The 27,322-nt window shown below is 44.0% G+C and overlaps 1 protein-coding gene across 2 annotated transcripts in view; it reads left to right on the top strand.

Moving 5' to 3' along the window:
* LOC127580969 (differentially expressed in FDCP 6 homolog) overlaps nucleotides 1-27,322 on the top strand; it is a 115,515-nt gene that overhangs the window by 46,127 nt on the left and 42,066 nt on the right. For both annotated transcript variants that reach the window (XM_052034977.1, XM_052034976.1), the window contains exon 3: nucleotides 14,451-14,636. In XM_052034977.1, coding sequence (XP_051890937.1) covers nucleotides 14,451-14,636 — 186 coding nt within the window. The remainder of the gene's footprint in view (nucleotides 1-14,450; nucleotides 14,637-27,322) is intronic.

The following is a 27,322-nucleotide window of genomic DNA, read 5'->3' as shown; positions in this document are numbered from 1 at the left end:
TCATTTGTGTTTTCTGACAAACAGGTCTTGAGCTAATTTAGCTGGGAGAATTATTATTTTAGATTTTACTCTTTTCCTGTTTTTCTGCAGAATTTGGCTGAAATCAGTTTGGGAAAAAACGTAGGTATAAGTTGCTAATGAAAAATTAGAGTTTATGTGACCTTTAATGCTATTTTTCAAAATATCATATTAGTAACTGGCCCAAACTACAGAAATGGCCCTGCCTATAAGATAAGTTGATCAGAGTTTCCATTAATTATTCTTGAGTGTGGGCCTTCAATAAGGGACCATTAAACTTGATCTTTTGGTCTCAAGTACACTAGGTACACTTTTGTTTTGAATTTAATAGTAAACAGCTAAGGAGCTCACTCCTGTCCCACAATCCAGAAGGTAATTTTGAACATACCTTAAAAGTCACTTTCAATAATTTAAAATTAAAATACTAGCAGTTGATCTAATTAAATATCCTTTTCTGGAGAGATTCAAATCTATTAGTCAAATGTTATTGTCATCACTAGAAAGAATGCTTTTAACTTAGTTTAAAAAAAAAATTTAAAAAGTGCTCAACTCTTGATCACTACTGCAGTACAGTCACCAGGCTTGATTGAAAGCAGGGAAATTACTAATCCCCTCTCACCCAGCTAGGATAGTGTTACCACCACATGTAGCTGAAAGAAAACCTGAGGTCCACAACCAAACTGACAAGACTAATGCTCAAGTATTGTTTTTGAGCATTAGTCTTAAATTTTTGAGTTTAGTTTTAAAATCTGATGCTGTGAAGAATTTGTTCATCTTGCACTTTCGTGAACCTACATCTACACTAACACTATAATTACTGAATTTGACCTATACTTGTCAGAGTAGGGTAAAACATTTTACAGCTCACAAAGCAGTATGACCCAATGTTTCTTTAAGGATTTATTGCACAACAACTACCATCCAAACATTAATATTACTATCCCTTTCAACATACCTTTTCTTTTAACTTCAAATACTCTTTACATTTACATAGAACCATAGAATACTACAGCACAGAAACAGGCCTTTCGGCCCATCTAGTCCATGCCAACCTGATCTTCTGCCTAGTCCCATTTACCTGCACCCGGACCATATCCCTCCAATCCCCTCCCATCAATATATCTATCCAAACTTCTCTTAAATGTTACAGTTGAACCCACATCTCAGATTCCCCTTATATATATTTCACCTTTCACCCTAAACCTATGTTCTCTAGTTCTCGTCTCACCCAACCTTAGGGTGAATGCATGCGGGCTTTTTCCCCTATCTATCCTCCTCATAATTTTGTATACCTCTATAAGATCACCCTTCATTCTCCTGCGCTCCAGGGAATAAAGTCCTAACCTGTTCAACCTTTCCTTATGACTCAGGTCCTCAACTCTCGGCATCATCCTTGTAAATTTTCTCTGCACTCTTTCAAGCTTATTGATATCTTTCCTGTAGGTAAGTGACCAGAACTGCACACAATACTCTAAATTCAGCCTCACCAACGTCTTGTACAACTTCAGTGTAACATCCCAGCACCTGTACTCAATGCCCTGATTTATGAAATGCCAAAAGCTCTCTTTACGACCCTATCTACCTGTGACGCCACTTTCAAGGAACTATAGATTTGTATTCCCAGGTTCCTTTGTTCTACCGCATACCTCAGAGCCCTGCCATTTACTGAGTAAGTCTTACCCTGGTTTGTCCTCTCACAGTGCAACACTTCACACTTGTCTGCATTAAATTCCATCTGCTATTTTTTTTAGCTGGGCAAGATCACACTGCAAGCTTTGATAGCCTTCCTCGGTGTCCACTACGCCCCCAATCTTGGTGTCATCTGCAAATTTGCTGATCCAGTTTCCCACATTATCATCTAAATCATTAATATAGATGATAAACAACAATGGACCCAGCACCGATCCCTACAACACACCACTAGTCACAGGCCTCCAGTCAGAGAGACAACCATCTACTACCACTCTCTGGCTTCTCCCGTTGAGCCAGTGTTGAATCCAATTGACTACTTCATCCTGAATGCCAAGCGACTTAACCATCTGGAGCAGCCTCCCATGCAGGACTTTGTCAAGGGCCTTGCTAAAATCCATGTAGACAACATCTACCGCCTTTCCCTCATCAACCTTATTGTTAACCTCCTCGAAGAACTCTATAAGATTGGTTAGACATGACCTACCACACACAAAGCCATGTTAACTATCCCTAATCAGGCACTGTCTATCCAAATACTTATATCCTGTCCCTTAGAATACTTTCCAGTAATTTGCCCATGACTGACGTCAGGCTCACCAACCTATAATTTCTCGGCCTATTCTTAGAGTCTTTCTTGAACAACAGAACACACTAGCTATCCTCCAGTCCTCTGGCACCTCACCCATGGCGAAGGACGTTTTAAATATCTCTGCCAGGGCCCCTGCAATTTCTGCACTAGCCTCCCACAAGGTCCGAGGGGACACCTTGTCTGGACTGGGGCATTTATACGCTTTTATTCACTTCAAGACAGCCAGCACCTCCTTCTGTAATCTGGATACGGTCCATGACCTCCCTACTCTTTTGCCTCAGTTCTATAGTCTCTGTGTCTGTCTCCAAAGTAAATACAGATGCAAAAAATTCATTTAAGATCTCCCCCATCTCTTTTGGCTCCATGCATAGATGACCTTGCTGATCTTTAAGAGGACCAATTTTGTCCCTTGGTATGCTTTTGCTCTTACTATAGCTATAAAAACCCTTGGGATTCTCTTTCACCTTGTCTGCCTGAGCAACCTCATGTCCTCTTTTTGCCCTCCTGATTTCTATCTTAAGTCTTCTCTTGCATTTCTTATACTTCTCAAGCGCCTCATTTGATCCTAACTGCCTATACCTGATATGCGCCTCCTAGTTTTTTCTTTACCAGGGCCTCAATATCCCTTGATAACCAAGGTTCCCTAAACCTGTTAACCTTGCCTTTTATTCTAACAGGAACATACAGATTTTGTATGAACATACATACTCTCAAAAAAGCTTCCCACTTATCAAGCATCTCTTTGCCGGAAACAGCCTATCCCAAACCACGCCGGCCAGATCCCTTCTGATGCAATCAAAATTGGCCTTGCTCCAATTTAGAATCTCAACTTTAGGTCCAGTCCTATCCTTCTCCATAATTCTCCATAATTATCACTAGAATCAAAGTGTTCCCCTACACACTTCTGCCATCTGCCTTGTCTCATTCCCTAAGAGGAGATCCAGTATAGCACTCTCTCTGGTTGGAACCTCTACATATTGATTGAGGAAATTTTCCTCAACACATTTGATAAGCTCTATCGTATCCAATCCCTTTACGGTATCGGAGTCCCAGTCAATATGTGGAAAGTTAAAATCACCTACTATCACAACCTTGTATTTCTTGCAACTGTCTGCTATCTCTGTACAAATTTGTTCCTCTAAATCCCACAAACTATTAGGAAGTCTGTAATATAGTTCCATGAACGTGGTCATCCCTTTCTTATTCCTCAGTTCCACCCATATTGCTTCAGTAGACGAGCCCTCCAGTATGTCCTCTTTGAGCACCGCCGAGACATTTTCCTTGATGGCCTGAATCCACCCCTCCCTCTTTAATACCTCCCTCTCTATCATGTCTAAAACATCAGAACCCAGTTTTCTATTACAGTTTTCTCTAACTCTTTTATTCTCCAATCAACACTCGTCCTAGCAATTACTTGCTGGAGTTATTTCCATGTTGCTGAGTGACAAATATATTCCACAGTTCTCTTGTAAATTACTAAGATTTTCACCTAAATGCACCCTTTTTACAATACAAAAGTCATTCCTGTGCCAGTTGATTGACCCAGCCCTCCCTCCACACTTTTCAATGTACCATTTTAATCATGTCCATACATTGTCCTCATTCTATCGGTGTTCACCCATCATCATGATTAGGAGTTTTAATAGTGGAAAAACTCTCTTTATCAATATTCAGACATTGGTGAATGGGTCTTATCCAAGCAACAACTTTGATATTACATTTTTATAAAAACACAAAATGCTGGAGGAACTTGGCAGGTCAGGCAGCATCTATGGAGTTGACATTTCAGGTCGAAACTCTTCATCAGGACTGGAAAAGAAGAGGGCAGAAAGGTAGGGGGAGGAGCACAAGCTGGCAGGTGATAGGTGAGTCCAGGTGAGGGGGGAAGGTAGGTGGGTGGGGATGAAAGGGAGTGATGCAAGAAGCTGAGAGGTGATAGGTGAAAGAGGCAAAGGGCTGAAGAAGGAGGAATCTGGTAGGAGAGGACAGTACCATGGAATAAAGGGAAGGAGGTGGGGAATGAGAGGGAGGTAATGAGCAAGTCGTGAGGAGGGGAGGGGAAAGAGAAGGGGTGAGGAAATTTCCAGATTCCAGCATCTGCAGAATCTCTTGTGTCAATGTTTCCATAACCTGTGGAAACAAATCCAGGCTCAAGGTTGTTACCTGTTTTGTTGCTTTGCAAACCTTGCTGACAGCCTTACTGTAGGGTTGATGGCAGGACACTCAGTTAAATTTAAACTAATGCATGCCATAGCACGGCCTGATAAACCTTGCTGCTTCCTTTGTTATTGCATTCATGAAAATAGTCAGTTGTTTGTTTCCTAGTATGAATAAGTCCTGCTGTTTTCTTTTAACCTCACCTCTTAACAATCAAGTTTGTTTCTCATGATATACTGGGACATGGAGCTTGGTCAGGCTTTTGAGTGAAGATTAGAAAATTGTCTTTACAGCGGAGCTACCTGCCCCCTTTAATGATGGTTTATTTTGAATTCTTATGATCTTGCCAGATTTTTTTTTGTATCCAAAGTCATACCTTCTAAACTGGTTTCCTACTCTGTTTTATCCAATGTATAAGCGTAATTAGCTTTATTTAAGTTTAAGACCATTAGTTGTGTATTATATAATATAATTCCCAAGTCAATTTAAAATTATATCATGTTATGATTACTCATCGCAGGAGGATCTCTTACTGAGGTGAATTTCTCATTGTACAAAATAGGATTGATTGCTCAGGACATAATTGCTTCAGGAAGCATCCAATAGACAGGTGCTCAAATTAATTTTGTCATTGTATTGTCTACTTTATTACTCAACTTAAGTCTCTTACAACTTTTGAACTGCCTTGGTTACAAGTTTCACTTATTTATGATTTAATGATTGATTCAGCAATATAAACTACTTTTTTTGTTGGCCCAGGCACTACTCCCATCAGTGTTTTCTGTCTCCTGTCATCACTTATTTCTATCACACTGATTCTACTTTGTCATGTTCTATAAGATATTTTCTCACTACTGTCCTCTTTCCAAACTTTGTTGTCAGAGCTATCCCCAACTCTTCCATTTAATAATTTCAAAACATTAAGTACCTTGGAATATTTAGATACCGTTCTTGGTTGTCACACATACCCAACTCTGCAATGGTCTTTAAATGAAGCCCACTTATCTCTGTTTTGCTTTTAAATAGTCTGTCTAGTCATGAATGCTTTCCACATCTAGATATGGTGCATTTAATTTTAGCTTATTAACTTTTTCCAATAATTCGTCCTTTTCACTGATTAATATTTATGTTAAGCAACAAAGATGATGCTGGAGGAACTCATTGGGTCTGGCCCAATATGATGACTGTCCATTTCCCTCCATAGATGCTGCCTGACTGGCTGAGTTCCTCCAGCATCCAGTGTGTTGCTCCAGATTCTAGCATCTGCAGTTTTGTGTCAATACTTATGTTAAACACATTTTTGTAATGCTCTGCTTATCATTGTCAAGAATAACAAAGTCAAAGTCAAGGTTATTGCCATGTGCACAAATACATGTATGCACAGGTGCAATGAAAAAAACTTACTTGCAGCAGCATCACAGGCACATAGCATCAGATATACAACATTTACAAGATAAGCATAGCATCAGATATACAACATTCACAAGATACAGAAACATATACAAGAAAGAACGTAATTGGAACAAAAAAAAAGTCAATTGTAGTGCAAAGTGGTCATAGTGTTGCCATACTGAGGTAGTGATTAGGGTTGCGCAGGTTGGTTCGAGGACTGAGTGGTTGAGGGAAGTAGCTGTTCTTGAACCTGGTGGTGTGGGACTTCAGGCTTCTGACCTCCTGCCCGATGGTAGGTGCCAGATGGCATGGCCCGGATGGTGGGGATCTTTGATAATAGATGTTGCCTTCTTGAGGCAGTGCTTCATGTAGATACTTCTGATGGTGGGGAGGAATGTGCTCATGATGTATTGGGCTGAGTCCACTACTCTGCAGCTCCTTGCATTCCTGCGCATTTGAATTGCCATACCAGACCATGATGCAGCCAGTCAGAATACTTTCAACAATACATCTGTAGAAGTTTGTCAGTGTTCAGTGAATGTTAAATCTCCCTAACATTTCAAGAAAGTGAAGACGCTGGTGTGCCTTCCTTCTGATTGCATCTATACGCTGGGTCCAGGACAGATCATGTGATATGTTAATGCCTAGGAATTTAAAGCTGCTGACCCTCACCACCACTGATCCACCAATGTAGACTGGCACATGTTTGCCTTCCTTCCCCTTCTTGAAGTCAACAGTCAGTTCTTTAGTTTGACTGATGTTGAGCAAGAGGTTGTTGTTGCAGCACCACCCAACCAGGTTTTCTATCTCGCTCCTGTATGCTGACTCATTCATCCAACAACAGTGGTGTCATAATGAAAGAAGTAGAATAGGGAGTGAGCCATTCTCTCTCTGCTCTGCCATTCAATAAGATACAGAGATAAGTTGCACTACAACCAAGATTAGCATCTAAATATTCCAAGTGTAGCGGTTGCTACTGCGAAATAAAACAAGACGCTAGTCGGAGGATTGTCAAACAGAAGTGGTTTATTTTCCCGCCTCGCGCGGGCCCTTTAAGGGAGACTGTTCCCGCCCAAAGCAACCAGCAATGACGTAAGTACTACGTCATCAAGACTTTCCCGCGTGCGGGTTCTCCCCGTCGCTCAGGAAAGACGAGGCTCGCCGCCATCTTGGGCCTCGTCGCTCTGACGCCGCGCGATCCGACTGCCGAGCCGGTTCGCCCAACTAAACGGTGAGTCGCCACACAACCCCCCCCAGAACCGGCGATACAGTCCCCAAGGTCCACGGGCTGTGCCAGCTGCCGCTTAGGGGGTCGGCCTCTGCGTCGCGGCGTTGCAACCTCGACAGGTTGTTGCAGATCCAAATGGGCCAGTTTGAGGCGGTCTGCCGTGAAAATCTGTTCTCTGCCTCCAATGTCCAAAATAAAGGTGGATCCATTATTCCGTATGACTCGGAACGGTCCCTCATATGGTCGTTGCAATGGCGCCCGAGGTGTGCCCCTGCGAACGAAAACAAACTTACAGTCCCGCAGTTCCTTGGGCTGGCAGGATGGGGCTTGACCGTGCTGTGAGGTGGGAATCGGGGCCAAGTTGCCAAGCTTCTCGCGCAGTCTTTGTAGGACTGCTGGGGGTTGTTCCCCTTGGTCCCGAAGGGCAGGTATGAAATCCCCGGGGACAATTAGGGGCGCCCCGTACACAAGCTTAGCTGACGAAGTGCGGAGGTCTTCTTTGGAGGCAGTGCGTATGCCGAGCAGGACCCAAGGCAGCTCGTCAACCCAGTTAGGACCCTTCAGGCGGGCCATCAAGGCTGATTTCAGATGGCGGTGAAAACGTTCCACCAACCCATTTGATTGAGGATGGTAGGCCGTGGTGGTGTGCAGCTGCGTCCCTAGCAGGTTCGCTAATGCAGCCCAGAGACTGGAAGTGAATTGGGTGCCTCTGTCTGAAGTGATGTGGGCCGGAACACCAAAACGTGAGACCCAAGTTGTGAGCAGCGCCCGGGCGCAGGAATCAGTTGTGATGTCAGTCAGGGGGGTTGCCTCAGGCCACCTCGTGAACCGGTCCACGATGGTAAGGAGGTACCGGGCTCCTCTTGAAACCGGCAGAGGGCCCACGAGGTCGACGTGTATGTGGTCTATCCTCCTACGGGTAGGCTGGAACTGCTGTGGTGGGACCTTGGTGTGTCGCTGGATTTTTGACGTCTGGCAGTGCGGACAAGTCCTGGCCCACTCACTGACCTGTTTGCGCAGGCCATGCCAGACAAACTTGCTGGCGACCAGTCGGACAGTAGATCTGATGGACGGGTGCGCCAACCCATGTACCGAGTCAAAAACGCGTCTCCGCCAGGCTGCAGGGACTATAGGGCGGGGCTGACCAGTCGCAACGTCGCAAAGTAGGGTCCGCTGACCTGGACCAACCAAGAAATCTCGGAGCTGCAGACCCGAGACTGCGGTTCTGTAGCTGGGCAGTTCGTCGTCGGCTTGCTGTGCGTCAGCTAGGGCCGCGTAGTCGACACCCAAGGAAAGGTTGTGGATGGTTGGTCTGGAAAGTGCATCAGCAACGACATTATCCTTTCCGGAGACATGTTGGATGTCAGTTGTGAATTCGGAAATGTAGGATAAATGTCTCTGCTGACGAGCTGACCAGGGATCGGAGACTTTGGAGAAGGCAAAGGACAGAGGCTTATGATCGGTGAAAGCGGTGAAAGGCCTGCCTTCTAGAAAGTATTGGAAATGCCGGACCGCCAGATACAGTGCTAGAAGTTCCTGATCAAAAGCGCTGTACTTCAGTTCGGGCGGTCTAAGGTGCTTGCTGAAAAATGCCAAGGGTTGCCAGCGGCCTTCAAGTAGCTGTTCTAGTACCCCACCCACCGCGGTGTTGGACGCGTCCACCGTGAGGGCAGTCGGGACGTCAGTCCTAGGGTGTACAAGCATCGTGGTGTCTGCCAGGGCGTCTTTGGCCTTAACGAAAGCAGCCGCAGCCTCATCAGTCCAGGTGATGTCCTTGCCCTTACCAGCCAGCAGCGAGAACAGAGGGCGCATGATACGGGCTGCTGCAGGGATGAAACAATGGTAAAAGTTGACCATCCCAAGGAATTCCTGTAGGCCTTTGACTGTGTCGGGGCGGGCAAAATGGCGGATAGCGTCCACCTTGGCGGGTAGGGGTGTTGCCCCGTCGCTGGTGATTTTGTGGCCGAGGAAATCGATAGAGTCAAGTCCGAATTGGCACTTGGACGGGTTGATCGTGAGGCTGAAATCGCAGAGGCGGGAATACAGCTGGCGGAGGTGGGAAAGGTGTTCCTGGCGGTTACGGCTGGCGATCAGTATGTTGTCTAAGTAAATGAACACGAAGTCCAGGTCTCGGCCTACCGCGTCCATCAGCCGCTGGAAGGTCTGCGCGGCGTTCTTAAGGCCGAACGGCATCCGAAGGAATTCGAACAGGCCAAATGGGGTGATAATCGCAGTCTTGGGGACGTCATCCAGATGGACCGGGATTTGGTGGTATCCCCGAACGAGGTCCACTTTGGAAAAGATGCGGGCCCCGTGTAAGTTCGCTGCGAAGTCCTGGATGTGAGGGATGGGATAGCGGTCCGGGGTGGTAGTGTCATTCAGCCTGCGGTAGTCGCCGCAGGGCCTCCACCCTCCGGTGGCTTTGGGGACCATGTGCAGGGGGGAGGCCCAGGGGCTGTCTGACCTGCGAACAATCCCCAGCTCCTCCATGTGACGGAACTCTTCCTTTGCCAGGCGGAGCTTGTCTGGAGGTAATCGTCGTGCTCGGGCATGAAGGGGTGGCCCTGTAGTAATGATGTGGTGTCGTAACCCGTGTTTGGGCCTAGAATTCGTAAACGAAGGTGCCAAAATTGATGGGAATTCAGCTAGGAGCTTGGCGAAATCGTCGCCAGGAAGGGAAATGGAGTCCAGGCGCAGGGCTGGTGTGCTGATTTCTCCCAGGGGATAGGTCTGGAAGGTGCTAGAGTGGACTAACCGCTTCCCTCACAGGTCGACTAACAGGTTGTGGGCCCGAAGGAAATCGGCTCCCAGGAGTGGTTGGGCAACCGTGGCAAGGGTAAAGGTCCAGGTAAAACGGCTGCCGCTGAATTGTAATTGAAGTGTACGGGTGCCGAAAGACCGTATCGTTGTACCGTTGGCGGCATTGAGTAGAGGACCGGGTGGCCTGTCACGAGTGTCGCGGCCTGTCGGGGGCAAAATACTGACCTCCGCTCCAGTATCAACGAGGAAACGCCGTCCAGATTTCTTGTCCTGAACGAAGAGGAGGCTCTGTCGGCGGCCAGCCGCCGTAGCCATCAGCGGCGGCTGGCCCTGGCGTTTCCCTGAAACTTGCAGGGTGGGCGGCATCAACGGGCCTCCGCACCCCACCTCTGATGGTAGAAGCACAGCTGGTCACCCGTGTCGTCGTCTGCGTTCCCGGGGTGTGGTTGTTCGGTTGCTGGGGCCGGGCGAGGCGGGTGTTGGGCTCGCGGCCTCGTGATTTGACTGACGGACGAGCCGCTCTCGCGTTTGGCCCTCCACAGGACATCTGCCCGGGCAGCCACCTCACGGGGGTTGCTGAAGTTGGCGTCAGCTAACAACAGGTGGATGTCATCGGGGAGCTGTTCGAGGAAGGCCTGTTCGAACATCAGGCATGGCTTGTGTCCCTCGGCCAATGCCAGCATCTCATTCATTAGGGCAGATGGGGATCTGTCCCCCAGGCCGTCCAGATGAAGCAGGCGGGCAGCGCGCTCACGACGGGAGAGGCCGAAGGTCCGAATCAAAAGGTCTTTGAAAGCTGGGTACTTATCTTCCTCCGGAGGTGACTGGATGAAGTCTCCAACCTGGGCAGCTGTCTCTTGGTCCAGAGAGCTAACCACATGGTAGTACTTTGTGGAGTCGGAGGTGATCTGCCGAAGGTGGAATTGTGCTTCGGCCTGGTCAAACCAGATGCTGGGCCGAAGTGACCAAAAGGTGGGCAGCTTGAGGGCCACTGCGTTGGCTGCTGTGCTGTCGGCCATTGCGCGGGTCCAAAATCCGTTTGGACCGTCGGGGTCACCAATGTAGCGGTTGCTACCGCGAAATAAAACAAGACGCTAGTCGGAGGATTGTCGAACAGAAGTGGTTTATTTTCCCGCCTCGCGCGGGCCCTTTAAGGGAGACTGTTCCCGCCCAAAGCAACCGGCAATGATGTAAGTACTACGTCATCAAGACTTTCCTGCGCGCGGGTTCTCCCCGTCGCTCGGGAAAGATGAGGCCTGCCACCATCTTGAGCCTCGTCGCTCCGATGCCGCGCGACCCGACTGCCGAGCCGGTTCGCCCGACTAAACGGTGAGTCGCCACACAAGCTTCTTTACATTTTGAAAAGATGTTTGAGGGGTAGCATTTATTTCAATGCCACTTTCCTTCACTAACCTATGTCACTTGATTCCCTTCATATCTATCTGGTTTCTGCCAGCTGTTCAGGATTCTTTCCATCTCCCAAAGCTGTGTTGGTAACTTTATTGTAAATTACCTCTGTAGTAAAACAATTTAGAAGGGGAGTATGTGCGAGAGAATAAGCAGTAGCACTACGGGGAAATAAAGGGGGAAGATTGCTTTGCAGGGAGACAGCATTGACTCAATGAGCCAAATAGCTGCCTCCTGTGTCATAATAAATAAGTAAATTCCTTTGCATTCCAAATCTTAATCACTCAGATCTCTGATTCATTTGATATTTGCTCTAAATCCGTGCCCTATGGTGACCAGTCCTTCAGCCATTGGATGCAGTTTCTCTTCATCTTAACCGTTTGTTATTTTAAACACCTTTATTAAGCCTCTTTAGCTTTCTCTACTCTAAAGCAGATTGCATTGACTGTCATGAAACTGCATATCTGGTAGAAATTAAACTCACCACTGTAAGTTCATTCTTGTCAGAACAAACGAATCAGCCCCTTGGATATCAAACATTAAGTGCAGAGTTTCATTCTTCAGATAATAATTGATTTTAAAAATGTCAAATATACTTGTTTTACTTTTCTGCTTTCTCTTCATGCTTTCCCCATTTTCTCCCCCTTTCTGGTCCTAATTTGAATCCACCCACTCACCCTCCTTCAATTCTTCATTCTCAAGGAGATTGCCCTGATAACTCTGGTCACCGATGTCCTCGTTCTATTGCTCCTATAGTAACAATTTCAGAAAATTGTGAAAAGCTAAACTTGCATGGTAGAGCCTAACTTGACATACAATGCCTTTAGATTGTCTGGTACAACGAAATCTGGTCTATTACAGAAAAGACATAATTCTATGTCCAGTAACATTGGCAAGATTGCATATTTCCTTCCTTTCTGATATAATTGTCCAACCTTAACATTATTTACTTGCTTGAGGAAAGTTTTGCTAACTTCCTACCATTCTATGTATCTTGCCTTGCAGTCCATCTCTAACATGTTAAATAGATGGTCTTCCATCAACTTGATCTGTCAAGGACAATGTATGGTGAGATGTTGAGCCCAGTCAAGATTTGTTTAAATTTACTCTGCTTAACCCATTGTAAAATCATTTTCTGTTGATTTGTTAGAGACTGTGGTTGCAGAGCTGTCTTTTTTTGTCTCAGATGTGTATTCGTTCAGGTTACATTTAGCAACTAGTGGCTGCTGTGGAGAAGTAAAGGAAGTGACCGAAATCTTCATTTGTATTGTCTATTGTTAGGTTAAAGTTTGCTGTTCTGATTATGTTTTGATATTAAGATAGAGTTGTGTTTTATAATAATTTCAACTATAATTTGATTTCATTTAGTTTACATTGGTTTTGATTATGTTGTTGTGAATAGATTAAATTAGTTAAACAGAATAACCTCGTTGAATTAAAATACTAGTGTAGTATTCGCATTAACTTACCAAGGATTTCGTGACTGTTTTCCATGTGCAATAAAGCAATAGGGGAGCTTCAAGAATCTAAACAAAATACTTTAAGTCCTGAAATTTAAATATAAGGGAACAAAATACAGAACACTTTAGCAAAGCTGGAATGTGATGTTGGAAGATGCATTTCATCTGTGGGTATAGAAATTAAACCAATGAACAGTGGTTGGCACCAGTCCCAAGGGTATGATGTTGCCATTGTTAGTGGTATTACTGTTGGTGGATACTCTTTGGTTGGGAATGATTTTAAGAATGGGTGATAACAGGTAAAATGGGAAATATTAGATTGATCAACTGATTTTCTTCACTGGCAAGAACAATCAGGCTAACTCTGCGATAGGCAGTTACATCAATAACCCAAATTAAAGTCATCTCTCTCTCCGGCATTCACAACTGTTCAAGCTCTTTGGCAGCTTTCACTGCCAGTTTAGCCTGGAAATGTGGTTTAACCAGCTGTCAAAGCATTACGGTGAGATTGCCAATTGCCATTGTTCCAGGCATCATGGATCAGGTTGGAACTGCTTCTTTACTGAAGTTCATGCTTTTGTTTTTTTTGCTCCAGATTTCAGCACCTGCAGTCCCTTGAGTCTCCATTTAGCAGGAAGGTGATGGGGACTGCGGGTGGTAAGCTACTTTGCAGGAATTCTGGACCATTATATTTCATCTACAGAGGGAGTTAGGGTTCCCATACCTAACATATTTTCTGGCCTTCTTTCTTGCTGCAAAACCTCAAAGACTATTTAAAAGCAAAACATTCAGTGAGGAATAACAAAGCAACAAGCATCCTTAGTAATCTGGGGTAAATCTGTCAGCATCTTATAAAAATGTGGATCTTCTAGAATCTAAAATGGCCTGGGTTACCATGGATGCGTGAGCACTCTTGTGAAGGTGAGTATGCCTTCACTCAACTTGTACACTGGCCCAGAGAAAAGCCAAGTGCTGATAGTGACTAAGTTTATCAAGGCACTTCTCAGGATCACTATCAAACTAAGTTTGATGTGAAGCCACATGAGAAAGTATTAGGCCAAATGATAAAAAGCTCAGGTGAAGAGATTTCAAGGAGCACTTTAAAAGAACATAGGGAAACAGAGTAAGAGTGGTTTAGCAAGGGAATTCCAGAGCTTAAGGTCTCAATGTTTTTTGGTCCTGGGATTTTGCAGAGTGGAAGAAAGAAATTCTGACAGGCATACTTTTGATGTGCATTGCCTTTGTTAACAAAAGACATGATAAGTTTTCATCAGCACATGATGTGATTATATGGTTGAGATCAAATGTAATATCAAAGATAAGATGTTTGCCCTTTAAAAAGCTTTTGAGAAAATTCTCTACATTAAAGCAGCACTGGAATGTTTTAAATGACTCATCATGAAGTCAAGCAGGTAAATCATGGAAAATATCTGAAAAATTTGATGCTAATATCAATCACCAATTTACAATTTGTATTTATTATTCCTATTCTGTAAAGATACTTCAAATCTGGAAATACTTTTATTTTTGAAATCATAATTTCAATTCTGGAATTATATTTTGCATGAATATATAAAATTTACAGATAATAATTTTATCTTATTTTGATGGGTCTTGGCATGTTTATGTTGATTAGAGAGTTAATTAAAGAAGGAAAAAAATTGTGAATATTATATAGCACAGTAATTTGATTTTGAAATGTATTTTTAATAACCATCAAATCTAAATACCAAATGCACTTTTACAGGTTGAGGAAGGTGCCTTTGTCAAAGAAAACTTTGATGAACTCTGCTGGACTTTATCTGCAAAGAAGAACTACAAACATGATAAGAATGGAAACTGTACAATTTCAGATCGTGATGCCTTCAGGCTATGGTGCCTCTTCAACTTTCTGTCAGAGGACAAGTATCCATTGGTGATGGTTCCTGATGAGGTGAGAACTTTATAGATGTATTCTTAAGTTGATTTGGTCTTGCCTAAATTAAATTCTGTGGATGTGATTACAGCTGTTTCAGTTTTTGGATACGTGAGCAATATTATTTGGTCTCTTGGCACTTTCACACTGATAAGAATGTCATTACCAACAAGAACTCATTTATTCTACCTTAATGTTTTTCCCTCTAGTATGGATCAGATAAATGCTATATCTACAGGGTTTCCATTCTAGGCGAGATACGGGATTGCCATTGTGTCCCAATGCACTGAGATGCTAGCACTAAGGTTAGAACATAAGTGCCATGTAGATACCCATTATATTTGTGATCTTTGCTGTTGCTAATAAGGGGAAAGTTGGATCTTGATTTGGCTGTATTAGATGCTGATATCTCTGGCTTTGTATGTTGAACTCTTTTGCATGTTTCTGCATTTTTTCCTAGAATTAGGCACAGGTGTAAGGTTACTTGCCAGTTTTTGTTCTTTAAAAAAAGAGATCAATTGATTCCCATCAAATGATCAAATTCAAAGATGTGGTAAGCAGGAATTTTGTGGAAAATTCTAATTTTTTGACTGGAGCTAATTCCAGGAGGCAAATTCATGTGTTCACAATGTAATACAATGCAATCAAAATTCATTCCTGATTGGTAGGGGTGCTGTATTGATTTAGAAATGCATCCATTGGTTGGAGTTCTTGAAATATTTTAAAATGTTGACCTGTCTTGCACTTGGAGATCCTTGTCTTATATTAAGGAAGTTCTTAATAAGGCCCAGATTTATTTTGTCACAAATTGTGAAAGACAAATACAAAAATTTTATTAAAATTTTAATAATTGGCAATGTGTGACAAGAACAGACAAGAACATTGAAGGTTATCCTATTAAGGTTACTGTTTAATTGTAAATCAAAATAAAACTGTAAAAACTGCTGCAAATATGAAATAAAAACATAAAATGCAAGAAGCATTCAGCAGGTCAGGCAGCATTACTGAAAAGAAAAGCAGAATTAATGTTTTAGATCAGAGACCATTCATCAGTGCAGACTTGAAAAGTTAAATCTGTTTCTTTTTTCACTGATGCTGCCTAATCCACTGATTTCCAGCAATTTCTGTTTTTATTCCTGTTTAATTGTATCTTCTGTATTTTAAAAACATATCAAAACACCCCAGTACCTTGCAATAGAAAGTTCTTGAAAGTGGAAGGAAACAGCATGATACAATGGAGATAAAGGACAACTGTGTTGTGTCCTTGGCAGAATACATCATGATGGTGATGACAGACACCTGGCATATCCTAAAAAAATGTTTTAAGTTGGGCTTCTAGATAACATAAATTGATTGAGTTATAAAATGTGAAGGTGTCTGTCCGTCCATGGTGGCCCCTCATCATTCCAGTTCCATGCTAAAGAAAATTGGAGAAATTAGTGGACAGGTTACCTGAAAGATGTGATAGTTTAGAGAGGGTGCAGAAGAGATTTACCAAAAGAATTCTAGGTGAGGGACTGAGATCCAGAGGCTTGTCCTCCATGGATCAGCAGAAGCAGAGAGAGGATCTGATAGAGTCATTTAAAATCATGAATCGTGCAGACAAAGTAGATGGAGAACATCTGTTCCCACTAGCAGAAGGGTCAAGAATTAGATGACCTAGAATGAAGATGATTGGCAAAAAAGAAAACAAAAAGTGGTGTAAAACACAGGGAGTGGTTAGGATGTGGACTGTGTTGCCAGCAAAGTAATGAAAGCATTCAAAATGGAACTGAGTAAATATATGAAAGCAAGTAAAGTGATAGGGTTATGGGGAGGAAGGGGTGGGGGAAAAGTGGGACTAGTTGGATTGCTCTAGCATTGAGCCAGCAAAGACAAGCAGGGACAATGATGGCCAGGAATTAAAGTTTATGGAAAGCATTGTCTATTGAAGAATAAAGTATAAGTGTCAAAAAACTGAAGAGGCTTTGTTTTAAATATTGAGTCCACTTTGTTCCAAATTTTAGCTATGCCCCATATTGAATTAAGGGTGCCAGTTCAACATAACAGAAGAAAAAATTGGATTGTTTTCTGAATTTGTTTGCTGAGTCTTTTGATGAGCAGTTTGTTGTGATTTTCAATAGGCTATTTATAGTCAAGAAGATGCGAGGCCTGGATTGGGTGTTGGGAGACCCAAGGACCTGAATGTTTATTTTATAGCAGAAAAAAGAAACAAAAGATCTCAATGCAGGTTAAAATAACTAATTTTCTCTCTTCTGCTACCACTTCTATTATTGGGGTAATTCACCTTCCCGCAACATCTATTGGAAATTGGGGAATAGGCCATAGTATAAACAAGCCTTCTGCAGAAATTTGTGGAAACCACCAGAGTAAAAATGCTCTGGTGGTTTTGACCTTCGTGTACTTAACTGCAGAATATTGTGCTGTCACATGGACAGATGGTCACCACACCAAGAAGCTCAATGTGCAACTAAACAAGACCATGCACGCAATCACAAGAACACCCAAAGGCAACGGCTGTCTGCTGTCACCAACTGTGCCAATTCTAGCTCTGAGAAGGCAGGCACGGTAGTGTAGTGGTTAGTGTAACGCTCTTCAGCGCGTGCGACCCAGGTTCAATTCCGCCCGCTGTCTGTAAGGAGTTTGTACGTTCTCCCCATGTCTGCGTGGGTTTCCTCTGCATGCTCTGGTTTCCTCCCACATTCCAAAAGACGAACAGGTTAGGAAGTTGTGGGCATGCTATGTTGACACCGGAAGCGTGGCGACACTCGAGGGCTGCCCCCAGAACACTACGCAAAAGATGCATTTCACTGTGTGTTTCGATGTACATGTAACTAATAAAGGTATCTTATCTTATCAAGAATCTGTCACACCTAATCCACTAAAGGATGGAAAGCCTGCCTAGATTCAGCTCAGATCATGGAAGCCTCGCAGGATGAGGTTCTATTGGTACACCACCTCTAACAGGGAGTCTCACTGGAACATCCCAAACAAGTATTACTGATAGAAAATTAAAATAAAGAATGCTGGAAATACTCAACACGTCAGGCATCTTTTGTGGAGAGAGAAACAGAATTAGTTTCAGGTCAATGACCTTTCATCAGAAAAATTAGAAACCAAACATATTTTAAATCACAGAGCAAAGGAAAGGATAGAAAGGACAGAGAGAATGTTCGTAACAAAATGGAAGCCAGGAGAGACTGAATGATATAAATAGTGCATTAGAGTGTGTGGTGAAGGTAAAAAAAAATAGTTCTGATGGAGGGCAAGGCGATGTGCTGCAGGAGCTAGTGGACTCTGCTGTGGTGCACAGTGACCACATCTGCAGTAAGCTTGAGGCTGGAGGAACTTTGGTTCAGAATTGATGAGCTGGAGTCACAGCTTCAAACACTGCGAAGCTTCAGGGAGCGAGAGAGTTATGTAGATGCTGTGCATCGGGAGGCAGTCACCCCCCTTAGAGCAGATACTTCTTGGGTCCAGGAGGCAGATAGATGGGTGACTGTCAGGGGAGAGAAAGAGAAAGGGAACAGGCAGACAGGGCAGAGGACCCCGGAGGCTGTTCCACTTGAAAACAGGTATTCTGCTTTGGATGCTGTTGAGGGGGATGACCTACAGGGATCAAGCAGCAGTAGCCAGGTCTCTGGCACTGGGACTGGTCCTGTTGCTCAGAAGGGAAGGGAGGAGAAGAGGAGGGCAATAGTGATAGTGGACTCGATAGTCAGGGGAACAGACAGGAGGTTCTGTGGACATGAGCGAGAATCCCGGATGGTATGCTGCCTCCCAGGTGCCAGGGTCCAGGATGTCTCTGATCAGGTCCACAGCATTCTTGTGCGGGAGGGAAAGCAGCCAGAAGTCGTGGTACATGTTGGTACCAACGACATAGGTACAAGGACGGATGAGGTCCTGAAAAGTGAGTTTAGGGAGCTAGGCTAGGCAGAACAGGACCTCAAGGGTAGCAATCTCAGGATTGCTGCCAGTCCCACGTGATAGTGAAGGTAAGAATAGGAGGAGATGGCAGATGAATGTGTGGCTGAGGAGTTGGTGCAGGGGGCAAGGTTTTAGATTTTTGGATCATTGGGATCTCTTCTGGGGAAGGTGGGATCTGTACAGGTCGGATGGGTTACACCTGAACTCGAGGGGGACCGATATTCTTGCAGGCAGGTTTGCTAGTGTGGTTCGGGAGGGTTTAAACTAGTTTGCAAGGGGGATGGGAACCGAAGGGATAGGTCATTGGAAGAAGTGCATGGAGTAAAGTCAGATCTAACATATAGAGAGGATTTGAGGAAGGAGAAGCAGAGCATAGGGTAGAAAAGTAGTAAGGTGGATGGGCTAAAGTGCATTTACTTAAATGCGAGAAGTATCAGGAATAAGGGAGATGAACTGAGAGCTTGGAGAAATACATGGAACTATGATATTGTGGCTCTTGCAGAGACTTGGCTGTCACCAGGGCAGGAATGGATACTGATTATTCCCGGATTTTGGTGTTTTAAAAGGGATAGGGAGGGGCGGAGTAAAGAGGGAGGGGTGGCGTTACTGGCCAGGGATACTATTACAGCTGCAGAAAGGGTGGATAATGTAGCAGGATCCTCTCTAGAGTCAGTATGGGTGGAAGTTAGGAACAAGAAGGGAGCGGTTACTTTACTGGTGTGGCGACTCACCGTCTAGTCGGGCGAACCGGCTCGGCAGTCGGGTCGCGCGGCGTCGGAGCGACGAGGCCCAAGATGGCGGCGGGCCTCGTCTTTCCGAGCGACGGGGAGAACCCGCGCGCGGGAAAGTCCTGATGACGTAGGACTTACGTCATTGCCGGTTTTTTTTGGGCGGGAGTTTTTCTCCCTTAAAGGGCCCGCACAAGGCGGGAAAATAAACCAGTTCTGTTTGGCAATCCTCCGAGTAGAGTCTTGTTTTATTCCGCGGTAGCAACCGCTACACTGGGAGTATTCTATAGGCCTCCTGGTAGCAGCAGGGATACGGAGGAGCAGATCAGGAGGCAGATTTTGGAAAGGTGCAAAAATAACAGGGTTGTTATCATGGGAGACTTCAACTTCCCAAATATTGATTGGCACCTGCTTAGTACCAAAGGTTTAGGTGGGGCGGAGGTTGTTAAGTGTGTCCAGGACGGATTCCTGTCACAGTATGTTGACAGGCCGACTAGAGGGAATGCCATATTGGATCTAGTATTAGGTAATGAACTGGGTCAGGTCACAGATCTCTCAGTGGATGAGCATTTGGGGGACAGTGACCACCGCTCCCTAACATTTAGCATTGTCATGGACAAGTATAGGAGCAAAGAGGACAGGAAGATATTTGATTGGGGAAGGGCAAATAATGAGGCTATCAGGCTAGAACTTGCGAGTGTGAATTGGGATGACATTTTTGAAGGGAAATGTACTATAGAGATGTGGTCGTTGTTCAGGGATCTCCTGCAGGATGTTAGGGATAAATATGTCCCGGTGAGGCAGAGAAAGAATGGCAGGGTAGCATACATAAGGTTTAGGCGGCAAGGATCAGATAGGTCTCTTGAGGAATATAGGGTAGCAAGGAAGGAACTTAAGAAGGGGCTGAGGAGAGCAAGAAGGGGACATGAAAAGGCCTTGGCAAGTAGGGTTAAGGAAAACCCCAAGGCATTTTTCACTTACGTGAAGAGCAGAAGGATGACGGGGGTAAAGGTAGGACCGATTAGGGATAAAGATGGGAAGATATGCCTGGAAGCTGTGGAAGTGGGTGAGGTCCTCAATGAACACTTCTCTTCAGTATTCACCAAGGAGAGGGGCCTTTGATGCTGAGGACAGTGTTGGTAAGGTTAATGTTCTGGAGCATGTTGATATCAAGAGAGAGGATGTGTTGGAGCTGTTAGAAAATATTAGGGCAGATAAGTCCCCGGGGCCTGATGGAATATTCCCCAAGCTGCTCCGTGAGGTGAGGGAGGAGATTGCTGAGCCTTTGGCTGGGATCTTTTGAGTTGTCCGCGGGAATGGTACTGGAGGATTGGAGTGTGGCAAATGTTGTCCCCTTATTCAAAAAAAGTAGTAGGGATAGTCCAGAGAATTATAGACCAGTGAGCCTTACGTCTGTGGTGGCCAAGCTGTTGGAAAGGATTCTTAGAGATATTTAGAGATATTTGGGCATTTAGAGAATCATGGTCTGATCAAGGACAGCCAGCATGGCTTTGTGAACGGCAGATCATGTCTCACGATCCTGATAGTGTTCTTTGAGGAGGTGACCAGACAGATTGATGAGGGTAGTGCAGTAGATGTGGTCTACATGGATTTTAGTAAGGCATTTGACAAGGTTCCACATGGTAGGCTTCTTCAGAAGGTCAGGGGGCATGGGATCCAGGGAAGCTTGGCATGTGGATTCAGAATTGGCTTGCCTGTAGAAAGCAGAGGGTTGTGGTGGAGGGAGTGCATTCAGATTAGAGGGCTGTGACTAGTGGTGTCCCACAGGGATCAGTTCTGGGACCTCTGCTTTTCGTGATTTTTATTAATGACTTGGATTAGGGGGTAGAAGGGTGGGTTGGCAAGTTTACAGATGACACAAAGGTTGGTGCTGTTGTGGATAGTGTAGAGGATTGTCGAAGATTGCAGAGGGACATTGATAGGATGCAGAGCTGGGCTGAGAAGTGGCAGATGGAGTTCAATCCAGATAAGTGTGAGGGGATACACTTTAGAAGGACAAACTCCAAGGCAGAGTACAAAGTTAATGGCAGGATTCTTGGTAGTGTGGGAGAGCAGAGGGATCTGTGGGTCCATATCCACAGACCCCTGAAAGTTGCCTCACAGGTGGATAGGGTAGTTCAGAATGCTTATTGGGTGTTAGCTTTCATAAGTTGAGGGATTGAGTTTAAGAGCCGCGAGGTAATGATGCAGCTCTATAAAACTCTGGTTAGACCACACTTAGAGTACTGTGTCCAGTTCTGGTCACCTCATTATAGGAAGGATGTTGGAAAGGGTGCAGAGGAGATTTACCAGGATGCTGCCTGGTTTAGAGAGTATGTATTATGAGGAGAGACTAAGGGAGCTAAGGCTTTACTCTTTTGAGAGAAGGAGGATGAGAAGAGACATGATAGAGGTATACAAAATATTAAGAGGAATAGATAGAGTGGACAGCCAGCGCCTCTTTCCCAGGGCACCAATGCTCAATACAAGAGGGCATGGCTTTAAAGTAATGGATGGGAAGTTTAAGGGAGATATCAGAGGAAGGTTTTTTACCCAGAGAGTGGTTGGGGCATGGAATGAGCTCCCTGGGGTGGTGGTGGGGGCAGGTACATTTGTCAAATTCAAGAAATTGTTAGATAAGCATATGAAGGAATTTAGAAGAATGGTATGTGGGAGGAAGGGGTTAGATAGTCTTAGGCAAGGTTTAAAGGTCGGCACAACATTGTGGGCCAAAGGGCCTGTATTGTGCTATACTGTGCTATATATGCAAATTGTAGATAATCTCACAAGGAGATGTGATGTCATAACAACATCGATCTTATGGAACCAGTACCTGAACTAGATGTTCCACGAACAGTATGTACATCTACAAACCAAATATGATCTGGACAGGAAAGATGTGACAGTGTTCAGTTGTTGTCATTGATGTTGCTACATTGTGCTCGTATATTTAAGTATAATATTTAAAATTGTCATAACCTTCAGAATTGTGGTTTACTGACATTGTTTGAAATATGTTGCTTTAAGATGCAAGTCTGTGCAATAGATAAAGGGCAGTGGTAGGAGAGTACATGATACACAAACCACATAGCTGTTAATATTGGAGACAAGAACAGGGGCAGAGAAAAATCAAAATGAAATGAGATAGAATTGAAAATAAATGGAGCTTTACACAGCATCTCATCCTGATCTGTGTTTTGTACTTTATTTGAAGTTTTCTTCTACTTTTAACTTTTCAGTAATGTTGAGAAACTAATCAGCCCTGTTTGCATTTTCCACTGTTCACCTGACGAGCAGTGATGTGACATCAGACCACTGACAGGCCTTAGAACCCATACTTCTTGCCTCAGCTTGTAAAACTATGAGATGCATATTGCTAAATAATACTCACGCTGTTAACCCTCTGTGATTAGATGGTTTGAGGATGAATCAGAGTTAGTTTGAAAGAAAATTATGTATTATGCATCTGTTGGGATAATTTTGAATAAATTACCAGGTTGCTGGATGAGGGTATCCCAGTAAACAGGGCGTACTTAAATTTTCAGAAAGCTGTAGAGTGATCAGTCATTGACTATGTGTAGTCAGTGAGATGTTGCTGCAGTGGCTAAACTGCTGGACTGATTGTAAGTCTAAGTGTGTTTTATTATTTTCAAGAATGGCCTAGATACGGAAGTGCAATGACCTCCATGTTCACTGATTTTCAAAAGTTAGCAAACGGTGTTGAGAAAGTGGAGCATGACAGTATTCTACAAGCGGGTTTACTTGTACTCAGGAGTGGCTGAACTTTGCCAAAACGACATTGAGTGCAGTGTTGTATTTTGGCCTGATGGAACACCAATTGTGTAATCTATTGAGAGTAAAGGATCTTGGTATAGTAAGTCATAAATTTCTGAAAAAGATTGCATGGCCAATGCCAAGTGGCTGTTACCAAAACAAAAAGTGTATTCAGCCACCTTCTCAGGCAGTCCCTCAGTACTGAGGATCTCTTGCTTCCATTCTATTCCTGTGGGTTCTGAGGTCACCGATGAAGCCACTGTGGGACCTACAGCATTTGACACAACAGGAACAGGAGGTGATTGGTGGGTGGGTGGATAGTTTTGGAGCTAGTGAGCTCCTTCCACACTTTACATTGGATTTCTGTGTGCTCCCGCTGCATGGGCACAAGCTTCTCTCAATGCCATTCTGAATGCTTCATTCCCACATTGAGCAGTTTTGGGTCAGGGATTCCTGTGAGACCATGGGGATGTGGATCTGCTCAAGGAGGTTTTAGACCTTCCCTGAATCCTTTGTCCACCTGCTACCTTGCTGTGATTCCCAAACTGAACTCCCGAGATATGGGGACTTCTCCATGTCTTCCAGGGTCCTGCCTTGGGCCTTTATTGTTAGAGGGTTGTGTTGTATGGTAGAGGCAGCAGATAGAGGACCTTTTGTTTGTGGATGATAAGTGTAAGGCTCATCCTCCTTTGTGCTTCAGTGATTAAGTTCACAATGACACTTAATGGCTAGTATTTCCTACATTTTTCTGTGTGTAGCCTTTTACAGTTACACTGGGGCCTTTGATGCCATTGTCCTATAGGGACTGTGGAGCATCCTCCTTCAGTTTGGCAACCAGCAGATATTTGTGCACATTTTATGTTTTGCTTCATGAGGTATGTGAGCCATGATCCATACCAACAGGTCCACAACAGATCCAGGCTCAGTGCAGATGTCGAGCAGGGCCGTGTGATGTTACTGATCTTTCTCACTGTGGTGCAACACCTTCTTCAGCACTGGAGTGGAACCACCATACAGGATGGGTGGGGCACTGTTTAACCTGTGTTGACTCCACTGCAAGGCCATGTTCGTTCCAGCCTCAGTGATTCGCCATACTCAAAATTGCTGTGATTCAGACTAGCCTTTTTGCATTTTACTACTTTAAAGCTAATTAAAATCTAATTATTAATTTGTTTTGAGAGGTAAATTATGTTAATTTCTTATTAAGGAATTTTGTAAATTAGAACATTGCTGGTTTGAGGTGCTGCACATTTAAACCACAAGCTCCCTTCTCATCTTTTTTATTGTGTGTGATTTTAGAAGTTTCTGTTTTGTTATTCGCAATAAATAAGAGAATGCACAGCTTTAAGAACAAAAAGCACTGTACTCTTTAAACACATTGACCTGAATTTTATGATCAGTGGCAAAGCAACAATCCTCGTAGCTGACCTTGAGGAAAGTTGCCGCAATACATTAGCAGTTGCTGCCACGGAGTTCCCTGCCTTCAATAGTGAGTTCTGTCAGGTGTCACACCAAAGGAATACATGGTGTTGACCTGATGAAACAGACTGCACAGCCATTCATATTAAAGAGTTTTCACAGACTGCACATAATATTTGGAACTGGAATTGGTTTATTGTCACTTGTACCAAGGTACAGTGAAAAACTTGTCTTGCATACTGTTCATACAGATTAATTCATTACACAGTGCATTGAGGTAGTGCAAGGTTAAACAATGCAGAATGCGGAGTAAAGTGTCACAACTATAGAGAAAGTGCAGTGCAGGTAGACAATAAGGTGCAAGGTCATACGAGGTAGATTGTGAGGTCAAGAGTCCATTTTATTGTACTAGAGAACTATTCAATAGTCTTATAACAGCAGGATAGAAACTGTCCTTGAGCCTGGTGGTACTTGCTTTGAGGCTTTTGTATCTTCTACCTGATGGGAGAGAGGGGAAGGGAGAATGTCCCAGATGGGTGGGGTCTTTGATTATGCTGCCTGCTTTACCGAGGCAGGGAGAAGTATAAACAGTCCATGGAGGGGAAGCTGGTTTCCGTGTTGAGCTGTGCTGAACTGTGTCCATAACTCTCAGCAGTTTCTTGCGGACCCAGGCAGAGCAGTTGCCATACCAAGCCATGATGCATCCAGATAGGATGCTTTCTATGGTGCATCGATAAAAGTGAGCGTCAAGGGGGATATGCCAAATTTCATTAGCCTCCTGAGGAAGTAGAGGTGCTGGTGAGCTTCCTTGGCAGTAGCGTCTACGTGGTTGGACCAGGACAGGCTATCGGTGATGTTCACGCCTGGGAACTTGAAACTCTTAACCCTCTTGACCTCAGTACCATAGATGTAGACTAATACTTTTAACTTTTTAACAGAATCTACATTAAAATTGGAGCATACACATAAGATTAAGATAGAAGCTTAAATGCCACCCATTGTACTGACCCACAATGGTCCCATTTACCTGCATCAGGTCGTAGTCTCCTTTGCCTTGACGATTCAAGTACTTGCCTAGGTACTACTTAAACGTTGTGAGAATTCCTGCCTCCACAACCTCTTCAGGCAGAGCATTCTAGACTCAAAACACCCTCTGTGAAAAATTTTCCCCTCAAATCAACTCTAAACCTCCTACCTCTCATCTTAAACCTCTTCCCTCTTGTCTTTGACACTGCCACCATGGGAAAAAATTATTTTTACTATCTACCCTATCTATCCCCCTCATAATTTTGTATGTCTCTATCAGGTCACTCTTTGGAGTCTTCTGCTCCAGGTAAAACAGGCCCAGCCTATGTAGTCTCTCCTTATAAATGCTCTGATCCACACAACATCCTGGTAAATCTCCTTTTCAGTGCAATCATGTCCTTCCTATGGTGCGGCAACCAGAACTACACTCAACACTCCAGATGTGGCCTAACCAGCGTTTTATAAGGCTGTTAATGTCCTAGTTTTCTAGAAAAAATATTTTGTAATATTTACTTGAAGAAATTAGGATCCACATGTACAAAATAAGTTATTTTAGAGGACCAGAGAATTTACTAAGCAGTAATATATCATTAAAAACTCATTCACAGTTCATGCATAAAGTGTAACATTTTCAAGATACTTCATACTGAGAATAATTAATGCATCTCTGACACTTCTCTTGTCTTTCTGGATCTCTCTGTCTCCATTTCAGAAGATTGATTAACCACTAATGTCTTTTACAAGCCCAAAGACTCCTACAGCAACCTCCCAACTGCCTCCTGTCAGGATGCTATTCCCCTTTTCCCAATTTCTTTGTCTTCCTTGCATTTATTCCATTGATGAGGCCTTCCACCCTGGGATGTCTGAAATGCCATCTTCCTTCCTGATACGTGGAATCCCGCTGCCGTAATAGACAGATTACTAAGCTGCATTTCCTCTATTTCCCATGTGTCTGCTCTTACCCCCTCTTCGCTGGAGCAGAATAAAGATAGTGTCCCTAGTACTCACCTTCTATCCCATTAGCCTTCACGTTCAATGCATTACTCTTTGGAATTTCAGCCAGTTCCAACATGATCCCACCATCAGTCACACCGTCTCCTCTCTTATCCTTTCTGCATTTTGCAGGTGTTACGTACCAGCAACAATAGAAACACAATGAGCCATGTTTAAATGTTAGAATCTATTAATAACTACTTGAAATAATAGGAGAGATAAAAATGTTAGATATTAAACATTGACCCCAAAATAAACTCAGTGTGTGGGTGGCAAGTTCCCAAACCCCCAAGTCTGGGAACAGTTCTCAAAGTTCAGTTCAGCAAGTCATGAAGCAATACAATGATCAAAGGCTTCTGAAAACCACAGTAGAATGTAGAGAGAATGTAGAGAGAATATAGAGAGAAGGAGTTTACGAATTCCACAAGTTCCACGATGGAACCCATACGACACCTCAATCACCAAAGATCTCCATTGCTTTGTTCTGAAGTATCTGCCACACCGAGGGCACTCGATATGTGGCCGCCCACAGATATACCTGCTTTCCAGTACAGGTTAACGACAAAGTGGACTCCACAGACTGCTCCACAAATATCCTTACATGGATTGTTTAGTGACAGTCACAATAATTGTCCATCACTCATAGACACAGAGACTCTGGCAGTCAGTGTTCCCAACTCTCTAACTCTTTCTCTCTCTCTTCGTCTCTCCGTGCAACTGCCAGTACGCTCCAGTTATAGTTCGCTCCCAGTAGTTGGATAAAGCCACACACACACTACTACACTACCGTCCAGGTGCCTTAAATGGAAACTCACCAAGTAGCAAACTGGCTCATAA

This window comes from Pristis pectinata, chromosome 20, assembly GCF_009764475.1.
Source record: "Pristis pectinata isolate sPriPec2 chromosome 20, sPriPec2.1.pri, whole genome shotgun sequence".
NCBI lineage: Eukaryota > Metazoa > Chordata > Chondrichthyes > Rhinopristiformes > Pristidae > Pristis > Pristis pectinata.
The sequence above is the reverse complement of the archived record's forward strand: the minus strand, read 5'-3'. Positions and strand labels throughout refer to the sequence as shown.